General features: G+C 43.0%; 1 protein-coding gene across 1 annotated transcript; it reads right to left on the reverse strand.

Annotated features, from left to right (window-relative positions):
- Positions 1–9,953, reverse strand: meox2a (mesenchyme homeobox 2a). The gene is made up of 3 exons (XM_037784331.1): positions 9,007–9,953; positions 4,455–4,627; positions 1–962 (listed from the first exon to the last, which is right to left on the reverse strand). The coding sequence occupies exons 1-3, from the start codon at positions 9,557–9,559 to the stop codon at positions 744–746; spliced, it is 945 nt and encodes a 314-aa protein (XP_037640259.1). The 5' UTR covers positions 9,560–9,953; the 3' UTR covers positions 1–743.
- Between the last annotated feature and the right edge of the window lie 1,953 nt (positions 9,954–11,906).

Consider the following 11,906-nt stretch of genomic DNA (forward strand, 5'->3'; position numbering starts at 1 on the left):
TTGAATTCCATTTACCACTGGTTAAATTTTATTCGATCTGCAACTGTCCCTGAAAGGATTTCATAAAACACTTGTTTCAGGTTTCAGATTTGTTTACAAAATGTCATCTCCAGGCAGAAAAGTGTTGACTAAAGAACTGTCAGTGTTTATTAGCTGAAGTGAGCTGAATAGTGTGGGTATAAAATTATTGTTAAGGTAAAACAATACAGAGAAGTATTTACAGATCATTTATATTAGCTAGGCAAAATTTGATTTTCCTGGCACTTGATTTGATCAATAACTCAATTACATCGTAATTTACATTTTATACAGTATAGAAACTGACTGAGGTGCAGACTGTATGTTCAACAGTGCAAATCAAAGCTTCTCTCGAGGCACACAACATGGAATGTTTACAACAGTTTGACTATGTCGGATTTCCAAAATGTTACGAAAGTGAATTTGTGTGAACCAAAACTTCAATATTTATATTATTTGGCTTTTATCAAGGACATTTTTTTTAACCAATGGCGCTTTGAAATTCGTCAACATCCTCCTTTATGTGCTCAGTTCTTGAAATTTACATTTTGCCTGCATGCTGGCTGCGTTATCTACCACACGTCATTCCTCGGTATATTTGTACACTTGTTTAGCATCGTTGTATGACGATGGCGAATCAGCAAACAGCAGTCCTTCTAAGGACGGTCCTGAGGCAGAGCAGGGCCTGTCCTCCGAGAGGTGGGGGCGGGGGGGGAGGTTGGGCATCATAAGTGAGCGTGCTCGGAGCTCTGGTCGCTGTCGTGACTGTCCTCATTGGCTAAGGAGTCCGTCGAGTGGTGGAGCGCCGCGATGCCAGAGAACTCTGACGGCAGCAACGTCCCCTTTTTCACATTCACCAGTTCTTTCTCTCGAGCCGCCGCCCCCTGCTGGCCGCCCTTCACTCTTTTCCACTTCATCCTCCGGTTCTGGAACCACACCTTCACCTATACAGGGTGAGGCAGACAGAATATGTCAAATTCATTTGCTCTTACGGAGAGAACAAACAGTCACAAAAACAATCACGGAGCAATTAGGAAGCCTTAATGCTTCACAGCAGCTTTCTCTAAAAAGTTTGGCAGCTATTGCTACAGCAGCAATTATGTGTGGATGTACTGTTCCATCTGCCACTTGGCGTCTACCTGTTTTTCCCTGACTCAACAGCCTCGACCGTATTTACGTCCCTCAGATTGATGATTAAGCTGTTGCTTAAAACGGTTTACACGTCAAGTAGCAGCAGAGGCCCCCTGAGTGTCGACACATGCATCTGAAGGGAGGAGAAGGAGAAGGAGGAGGAGGAGGGGGGAGGCTCGCTGCTCTCACGCAGGGTGGGGTGGGTTTATTTTTGGGGAGTGTCATTCCGAGGGGACCGAGCGGTCACATGGCCAGGAAGTTAGTTGACAGCACAAACGTTTGTCTTAAACGTCAGGGGCGTACGCCGTGCTGAGTATCACATCGGATTCTTTACAAGCCTCGGGGCCTTTTTCTGAGAGCAGCAGAGAGAGGCGAGTCCAGCAGAGGATCATTTATATATGCCAGGCTCTAATGTCAAAAGCAAACATGTGATCCTTGAGGCTTACGTGCACACACACACACACACTATTCAGACTCACTCCCCAGCACTGTACCTACACTGCTTGACGTTACACCGATAGTGACACTCACAGTTAAATCACAACGCATCACAGCAAAGACTCAAAGTCAATTTTAATCTTTAAGGTAAATCACTGAAATGGACAACGTGCGTCTGCTGTATAACAGTAGCTTTATGCAGCTCATCATGGGACAGAGACTGGGATTCGGGACTGGCAGGTCTTGTGATGTTGAAAAATGTAAAAGTAGATTTGAAGTGTGAAAACGTTTGGCACTCCCAGGTTAGAAGAACTGCCGATTCATGGAGCACTAATGGGCCGTATGAAACATAAACTGATAATGATATACATGCTTAAAATAACACAATAAGCACTGAATTGGTGTGATGTGGTTTGCGAGTCGAGACATCTAGGTTAAAACCGGGCTAAATTTGGTTGAAAGGTGGCGTCTAGATTACTTATACCAGTTGTTTTAACAGCATTTCAATGACTTTATTACAACCTACTTCACACTGAAATATAGTCATTTAAATGCCATTAATAGATATATGTAATGTAAAAGTAAAAAAAAAACGTTTACTTTTAAACAATATTTAGCTGGGTTTTGATCACGATATTTACACATTTAAAATGTTCATCCCAATTTTTTTTTTCCCCCAATGTTGTTGTAAACTCCAAACGTGCAAAAAGTTCGACCCCATACCTCCACCTCGGTGGACGACGATGGGAAAATATCCCACGGCCTACACAGACATAAAACATCCATAAAGTTTCTCCAAACGCCTCATGCAGGATAAATCAAGTGCAGCGGCCGACTGTTTCGTAATGCCAGTATTTACCTCACTGTCTCCTGCTGTATATTTGCCAATGACAAAACTGAAGTCACACACGAAGAGATTTCATGCACATTTTACGCTGCTTCACGCCACAAAAAGATGAATTGCAACGGTCTGGGCGAAGGCTGAAGTGGAATCACGATGGCAAACGCTGTGTGCTTGGTGGTTCTGGGGGGTTAAATGGGGTTTCGCCTGACATGGTATTTAGAAGTATGCTTTCTAAGTTTTTTTTTAAAGATTTGTAATTCAAAGCAAAAGCAGAGGATTACTGACACAATTTCTGATACATTTATCACTTCTCATGTCACAGTTTCCAGTTGCTCTCAGATTGAGTAAGAACCTAAATGCGACTGTGCAGGTTTACTACTCGCATTACTTTGAGAGGCCCTAAAATACACACTTGCAGACATTTTTATTTCCTGGGAAGAATTCCTTAGATGGACACTTTTATCTGAAGCCCCTAACCACTAATCCTGACAACATTACTGACGTTCCCAGCTCCAGCAAAATGGTTTCAGTTTCTGAGATGCTACCGGCATTTTTTTTTAGACATTTTTGAGACCTGCAGACCTTCTTCAGGGAAGACATTTTAATGTGTGATTGCAGGAAAAGCTGGTGTAACTAATATACATTAATGATGGCTCTGTTCCATTTAGGTGTCCCAGTAAAAAGCAAGGCCCTGGTACTAAATGGGATGGTTATTAGTTCTTCCATTTTTTTTTTCTTTTTAAATCCACAGTGAGAAAAGTCATCAGCAAATTTTGTAGTTTTGCATGAACTTATGCAATCTTTATACCTTTTAGTTTGGCATGACATACATAAATCTTTACAAACACAATATCTATAAAACTGCCTTCTAGTTCTGCCGCCTCTCAGTCGACCAAGATTAGTCGTTATTATGTTTTTTTCATGCTGAATTACTTAATTCCAAGAAACTTATGAGCACATCTCTGGTAAACACAAGATTTAAAGTGGTGTGATTCTTTGTGCGAAACTCAATTTTACGGATCTGTCGACAAAATTATACGAGTATTAGTCGGCTAAGAATTTCTTTGGTTGAGGACAGCCCTACTCCTCTGACTGCCCTCACATGATAAGAAATTTGCTCTCCGCTCACCACGAGGTCTAGGGCGCACAGAGCCTCGCAGAGGCAAAGCGTAGCGCAGATATAAATATGCCATCAAAAAGTGCGCACGGAATTCACTGTTTCTAGGGAACAGTTGCAGCTGTTATCTCATTGGTTGTGCTTTGAAAAGGTCAGCAGCAACCGAGGTCAGAGCTGAAATAATTGGAACTTTGAGCGCAGCACTCGGTGATCACGTCAAGTGTAGTGCTTCCACCTAGTCAGGCGGCACCGTTCTCCTCCATTGGAAAACAATGGCACAGCCGGCGCAGAGCGATTTTACCTCTGATCATGTGTGGGCGGCTTAAGGCTCACACATGTATATCTTTGGGATCTCAAGTTGTGATTTGCATCACTTGAAACGCTCAGGTTTCTCTCTCCTGTCTGTTCTTTACATTCAATCTTCACTGTATCACACTGCAAAAATATCACTGGCAAGGTGTCAACTAAGTGTGACTTACAGCTTCCAAACGGGTGTCAGAGAACAACAGGCTGAACGCGCGTTTCCTTCCCCCAACCATTTGTCTCCTGTTATTTATTTCATGTGCAGCAACCGGCCCACGCTCTGAGACCAATTTGTGCATGCAGGGGTAGTGGGAGAGAGGAAGTGACTTGCTAGACAGCACTTCCTTCAACCCGTCTCCCTGCCTTGACTCTGGCGCGCTTGAAAGAATAGACAGGAACATCTGGAATATGATAGTCCCGTCACACAGCCACATCTGGAGCACAATAGCACCGGAGTTACAAAAACACAGTAGCGAGCTGAATAAGGCTCCTCGTCGTCCCGAGGCCGCCTCTGTTTTCACAACATGGCATTAATGTGCTAATGGGGGGGTTCACTAATGTCTGAGCCCAGGGGGAAACAAGCTGCGGTGGGTAGGAACATACTTGTCTCTCAGTGAGGTCGAGGTTGACGGCGATCTCGTAGCGTCTTAGTCTGGTTAGGTAGTTGTGGTGGGCGAACTCGGCCTCCAGCTCTCGGATCTGCTCTTTGGTGAACGCCGTCCTCTCCTTCCTGGGTTTGCTGCTCACGTCTGACTTGTAATTCCCGTCCTGGGACTCTGAAACCAAACACCACACAGGTTTCTGTTTCCACTCAGATTTATATGCAACAAAAATATATATATATATGAAAAAATAAAAAATAAAGCAAATGTTATGTGGCAGGTGCAAGTCAGCAGGGGAAGAAAAGAGGCGAGGTAAGAGAAACAATGGGAGCTGTCAGTCACACTTTATTGTTCAGTCATTGTTTATGAACACTTTAAGTGGCTGGAAGGACTCGTGGGCGGCTGCACATGTGTGTCTGACTGTGGCAGCAGCTGGCTCTTATACTGCCAACATGGGTTTAATTTGTCTTAGTCTTAAAGGAATCTGAGGATTATTTTTTTAAGATATGGAACAAAGCAGCTTCGCATGATACATGAAATATATTTCCTAGTTTCTTTTTTTTATTTAAGAACTCACAGGTACCATATTTGCAAAATGTGTTTTTCTTTCCTTTTTCAGCTTTGTATGTTTGGATTCACATTTTCTTTGCAGATTTCAGACAGTAAAACAATACATTTCCATTTCCGAGATGAACACAAAAGCTTAGATGACATAAAATATTAACTGATAAAGTTATAGATAGACTGCTGAGGAACATTTTATGAATAATTGATGTGCTACCCTTTAATGAAAATTTAAAAATATATGTGTGAGTAGCAAATTGCATCATATTTTGCGTTTTATTAAGAAAAATGTGGGATACACATATGCAAAAAATAAAAATTTCCAGCATTTGTCATCTCCACTTCATCACCCCGAAAAAAAAAAGTTTTTTGTTTTGTTATTTCCATTCTCCGAAGAAAACACGCACGCTTAATTTGCCCTTCAAAACGTTCATATTGTGCGCAGCCTTCGTGGTTTCTCTGTTGGACGCGCTTCACTTGCACATTGCACATTGAAGGCAGCAGTGATTGCACGCTAATTCATCTGCGGTCCTGTTCTGTAGTGTGTGTTAATCCAGCAGGCCTGCATCAAGCCAAACTGTAAATAGTCCTGCAGCCCAGAGCCAGACTCACAAATGGTGCGAAGCCTGAAGCCACGTCAGAGGAACAACTATCTCCACACCTTTTAAGAGTTCCACGTCCGTCGGTCCGGCTTTTCTGTCAGAAAGACGATCTTCCTTCTAATTAAGTGTGTTTTTTTCAGAACAAAATAACTCCCTTGAGAGGCTGAAGAGAAGATGAGGGGTAAACTGAAACTGCTCTACAAAAGTTATATTTGTGTGGCACTTGCACCGTTTTAGAGCCAAGGACAAACAAATATATAAAATGCAAAAAATTCCCACATGAATTTTATGAAATGAACCAGATCATTGCTTGACCCGCAGGCTGCGTCCGACTCCCCTTTGACCTCGCCTTTTCCCCTCCCTGTAATTTCCAACCCGAGCGCTCTAAACAGTGTGTGGCTGATTGAAGCGGCCCTTCAGACGTATTCAGCCGCTCTTTCTCTCTGGTAAACACAGACATTGTGTAAAGAGAAATAAAAGAATAACACAGCCAGCTGGTTCAGACCAGCAGGCCTGGAGTTAAAACGAGCGGCAGGCTTTTATGACACAGCCACTACACCACAGCAATTAGGTCCCCGCTGTAACTTTCATCTCTCCACAAAAAAGAGGAATAATATGCGAAAAAAAATATGCGCACCCAGACAGGGCACGTCATTTAGGGTTCCCAAATGAACTGAAGTTATTGTACAAGGAGGGACCCCCTCAAATTAATGTTTTATTCTTAAGAAAGGACAGAAAACTTTTTTTTTTTCTCTCATGATGGAAAATTGTGTGTTTTCCTTCAGCGAAAGTTGTGATTTGTTTTATTTTCCTTTGGTAAAATAATATTGCAGCGGCACACACAAGAATGGAGTCAAATGCACCGACATATCCGCAATGTTTTTCTAAAGCTTCTTTTAGGAAAAAGTGTCTGCCAGCGAGAGGCCTCCAGCACCTCGCTCCTCCTTTTTTTCTTTTTTTTTTACAACACTGCCTCAACAAAATAAGACTTCAAGCACCTTTTATTGTTCCACACAGAAAACCTAGTAACTTTTTAAAAGGACGACCACTCCCTTGACAGCATTAGCAAATATAACCCGTGAACTCAGCAAGGCGCACCAACCGACACCCTAAAACTCTCCAGCTTGACCACAAAAAAATGAGCAGGTTCCGCAGAAACCAGACACCCAAAATACCAAGGAGCTGGCTCATCTCATTAGCACACCCCGAGGCCTTCCTTGAGGAAACAATCACAACCGAGTATTAGACACAGAGAGTTGAGATGCTTCATATTTTGAGCTAAACCCAACATGGAAATGAGCTCTCGAGGGTTTTTGTTATTATTTCTGTATCTGAATTTCAGGTTTCGCTCAAGTTTCTGGTCCAGATGGTGAAACCCAACCGGGGCTCTATCTCATGCAACTGGCAGCGGTGTGATATTTAGACAGCTGATTGAGTCAGCAGCCTAGTTAGCCCCCAATAATCAGCGTGATTGGTGTTAGCATGGAGGGAATGCACAGCACATGTAATGAGTATGCAGTAACTATTGTTACAGGGGAAGTGGGATTTGGAGGCAGAGGTTCGGTTTCCAAATGATTTGACAAAGGAGGAAAGGAAATAGGAGGTGCTGCGTTGGATTTGTGGATTAAATACACTATTGCAACATTTTGCATGAGGATAATAAAGCTCTATTAGACATTAAGCACAGACAGAACTATAAAACTGAATTATTATTAAGCCGTCTGGGCTCTTGAAAAGCTCTGTGTGTTACATAATGTTTGGCATATTCTGTGTCTTGCATGAATCTTTAATTTAATGACATCTGGAGTTCCTGCTAAATCAGTGAGTCATGTGAATTTTAACTACTTTTTCTAGTATTTATGACCTAAATTATCAGAAATACATATTTCCAGTGCAGTTACATTGTCTATTAATTACAGTTAAAAGTATTTTGCTGTGATCTGCAGCAACAGCTGGAAAACACGCTCCCTGATGTGACCACCAGCATCTTGAGCGAAAAATGAATCACATGCAGGAGTACCAGCCGGTGGTCAAGTGCAGGTGATACGCTGCAGTGCACACAAAGAGGCCTTTAAAAGGGGCGCAGGATCGGCACTGAGGGCCCGCAATCCTCAAATGGACAGAAGGAACGGCGAGCACACTTTCCCTGGAAAGTTAAGAACTCGCACTAATATCACGTTCCCTGCGAGAACTCCCGCGACCTGACCCCCGGCAGTATGTCACGCCGTGATTGATTATCGTGGTGACTGCAGGTTGGAAATGTCCTGCAGGTCATCGGGGAGGTGTTTGAGTACAGTGAGAGGGATTTGTTCATAAATGTGCAAAGACATATTTTTTTTTGTTGGTTAGAATTTTAGTTATATTATCATTAATGTACAGGTTATATAATTCAAGGACAATGTGAAGCCTTTAAAATGCAGCTTCATAATTTGCAGTTTATCTTTGAAAACTTTACACACAGGTCAGTGATTTTTAAGAGATCAAGGTCAGAGCACCTGCACCCGCCTTAAAGTGCCGAGGCACGCATTTTACAAAGTCACAGATTTTCTAAAAAACAATAAAAGTGGCCTTGAAGCTCACATCGCTGGTGCGCTTCACTGTACCGAACATACAGACTATATATATGAACATAAATGCATTTTATAAATCTGTCTGACTGTGATTCAGAGTAACAAGTAATCATAATAAGGGTTTACTTGTGGTGTACAAATAATTTATAATCCATGTAAAAAAAACAAAAAAATATGCATTTATTTATAGATAAAATAAATCACATCCTATTAGTACACAGAGATACTTGAAATCTGCAATCATTCAATTTTATGTCATGCGATTTATTTTAACTACTAGATTTAGAGAAGAAAAGAGGCTGAAAAGCGTCCGTGTGTCGGGTGTTTAGTGTGGCGTGAGGCGCCGGTGTAGTCTTTTACAATCTATGACATTCATTCTTTACTGTGCGCCTCATTCTCTGCCCTCTGAAGAGTGTCGCAACAAACCAGATGTGATTTTTAAACAAAACATGCCAGTAGTCAGATGTGCCCACACGGTTACGATGTGGCCTTTGCTCCACGCTTCAGTCCGCCTGCCGCAGCAGTCAGCCGACACCTACAAACTGTTTTCCTATCAGAGCTGCACAAATCTCAACAGTTATGTGCTGTTGAAAGATTCAGGATGACAACTGTGTTATTCTTGAGCTCTGCTTGGAATTTGTTAAAACGCTGATGTTGATGTGATGATGTTTATCTAAGACTGAACAAAGAGATGTTGGGGAAATAATTTCATGTGTCGCAATGAGCTTATTTATTCATAAAATACCTGAGGAATAAAATCTCTTCCATTAGAGAGTAGAGGTGTTAATAACTGATCTCTGATCTCAGCTCCTCTTACCTGAACTGTCACTTTTCCGCTTGCCGTTCCTCTTCTCGGCTTCAGCAGGTGACAGAGTCTGTCTGCCAAAGTCTGCCGGCACACAGGAGGCCCCTGTGGGGGTGCTGCCGATGCCCAGACTGGGGGTGCTGGCGCACATACTGGGCCCACCAGGGTGGCCCAGGTCTGGGGCTGTAGGCCCGCTGTCATGGGATGAGTGGGAGTGCGGGTGGCAAAGGTTGTGGCGTGTGCCGTTGCCAGGTGACGGCATCTGTGGGATATGCCAAGATGCATGGTGCTGAGGCGGGTGGTGATGCTGCTGGGAGGGCAGGTGGCCGCGGTGAGGGTGGTGGTGGTGCTGCCCGGGAAACAGGCCGTCGTCCACCTGGTAGCTGGAGATGATGCAGGGAGAGGGCGAGGAGGTGGAGGAGGAGGAGGACGAAGAGGCCAGGTCGGGGTAGGAGACGTGGTCCGAGCGTCCGTGCAGAGTCAGGGGAGACTGGGTGAAGGCGGGATGCAGGCCCTGCGCCGGGGCGTGGGGGCTCCGCAGGCAGCCGAACAGTGTGTGATCCATCGCGTGCAAACACACACACACACGGCCCTCCAGGAAAGGTGAGAAGGGCAAGTAAAAGAGGGTAAAGTTACTAAATCAACCAAAAAAAAAAAAAAAATCACAAGCACATATCCAAGATGCTTCTCTCTTTCCTTCTTTTGACTATCCCAAAACTTTTTCCTTCAGTTTACAAAAAATTCAAATACTCTGGATTAGTCAGAGCAGAACGCAAAGTGTGTTTTGAAATGGGTGTCCTGTGGTAATCCGGAGCGTGCGGCCAGTTGCCAGGCTGTACAGGATAAACAGTTAGCCCAGGATAAGCTGCAGCAGAGCCTCTCAGATGTCAGGAGGATCTGGGGGACTGGAGCTCGAGGCTGGGAGCAGGAGGTGGTTCCTACTAGGAACTGCAGAACGAGGGGAGCCGGCGGAGGGGATGTTATAAATAGGGTGTAACGTGAGAGGGAGGCTGGGTCACAGACTGCATACGCGCTACTGACCACATACATATGATCACCCTCCAAAAAGCACAGCACAATAAATCTGTACTATTAAAATGGCTGAGCCTCAGGAAAGAGGGCAATTTATTTTGGACTTGGATCTGACCTCCGGTGGCCATCTTTTTTTTTCCTGCAAGAAAACAGCCTTAATGGTTCATGGGTGGGGCTGGGGGAGAGAGGGGGATAGGGGAGAAGAGGTGTCAGGGGTTAACTCAGCGTGTCGCCCCGTCTTTGTCAGTTTTGACCCTTTAAAATACTGTTAGTCTTGTGGAAGAAGGCGTCTAATGGTTTCCTTTGCACATTGATGTTAAGAGCTACTCAGTCCCTGTGTCTGTGACTCTCCAATACTTTTAAAAAACAAGTTTTATTCCAAAACAATCATAAGAAACTTTAAAAAAAAACTTTCATTACAGTGCAAAAAGGGTCCAGTCCGAAATGAGGGGTAACATTTTATACCTACTACTCTTAAAAAACAACCACACTTCATTTTAATTTAGTGCAAGCAATCATTTTATAGGAGTGGGTTTTTCTTTGACATATGATTTTTATCTCATTTTGAAATGAAACACCTCACATCGTCAAACCCAAATACACAAGCTTGACCTTCGATGTGAGGTCTTGAAGTCGAAATAACAGCTTTCATTTCACAACAGCGTCCCAAACACCACATTTGTTGGCTTTTGAAATGACCATTAATTACCGTGGCAACATTCGACACAATAGTCTTCAGTGAAACCGAACCTTTGATAATTTCTGTCATTATTTAAAATAAGTACACGCAGACAGAAAATAACATCTTGGTAGCGTCGAGAGTGACCAGAAATAAATTCCTCCCGGATATGGTTTATGAGTTTGTATAAGATGAAATATTTCAACCACCTCCAACCTCAACATACATCAAACAGTCGTATCACACATTGTCAGCCCTCGCATTCATCATTCTGGCTATAAAAGTGTCATTTTCCAGAAGTGAAGAAGGGATAAAAAGCCGGTAAACAGCCGGGAGTGGAAGAAGAAAGTTGTCTTTGCTTCGGCTTCTCTTATTCTCTCTTACTACTTTTATTACTAATAAAACTAAAACGGATTTATTTGCCCTCAAACTCATTAACATAACTTCTGATACAGAGACAGACTTAATATATGAGAAATAATCCTGGTCTGTAATTGATTTAATGGGGAAATTATGAAGAAAATTATAAAAAAAAATCTGGTTTTAATCTTTGCAATTTAAAATCTCTCGCTTGTATAATTTATACAGAAGTTCCACATATAATTAAGATAATATAAATAAATGTTTTATTAAAAATTAAAGCTAAATAATCACCTCACACACATCTTTAAAATCTGAAAAATTCAAAGCCACAATGTGACTAATTCTGTATAGTGTTTATGGTAAATAGTTCAGATTAAAATCAAATAATATATAAAAGAAATTATAAGTGTATAGCCGTTGCAGCGGGTTTTTTACAGATGGACAGTCACAATAACTGCACACTCTGGGGATCTGGGTGGACTGTGCCACAGGCGCTGTGGGCCGCCTGAGAAAGGAAATTAATTCCTCTTTGAGAGAAAATGACTTTAACAGATATCATGGCGGAGGCAGGCTGTCGCTCCCCCCCCCCCCAACACACACACACACACACACAGTCCCTCCAAAGCCTCCGAAGGCAGCAGAGGCAGCACAGCAGAGGAAAGCACCTTAGGTGAGTGAGTGTCAAACTCTTCTACTGTTTACATTACAAATTAAGGCTATTAGCAGGTTAGCTGAGGCCTCGAGCAGGTATTAATACACACGTGTTTCCAATCCTGTCGCTGCATGTCTCGCAGCAGTGATGGCCTGTGGGGGTGTTTTCAATCTTCGCCCCTCGTGG

Source organism: Sebastes umbrosus, chromosome 11, assembly GCF_015220745.1.
Source record: "Sebastes umbrosus isolate fSebUmb1 chromosome 11, fSebUmb1.pri, whole genome shotgun sequence".
In the NCBI taxonomy this organism is placed as follows: Eukaryota; Metazoa; Chordata; class Actinopteri; order Perciformes; family Sebastidae; genus Sebastes; species Sebastes umbrosus.

Excerpts from the sequence above, each read along its gene's own strand:
- meox2a (XM_037784331.1), bottom strand. The coding sequence starts at position 9,559 with ATGGATCACACACTGTTCGGCTGCCTGCGGAGCCCCCACGCCCCGGCG. Across the intron at positions 4,628-9,006 it reads GCGGAAAAGTGACAGTTCAG|AGTCCCAGGACGGGAATTAC; the intron begins GTAAGAGGAGCT and ends GTTTGGTTTCAG. Across the intron at positions 963-4,454 it reads TCGACCTCACTGAGAGACAA|GTGAAGGTGTGGTTCCAGAA; the intron begins GTATGTTCCTAC and ends CACCCTGTATAG.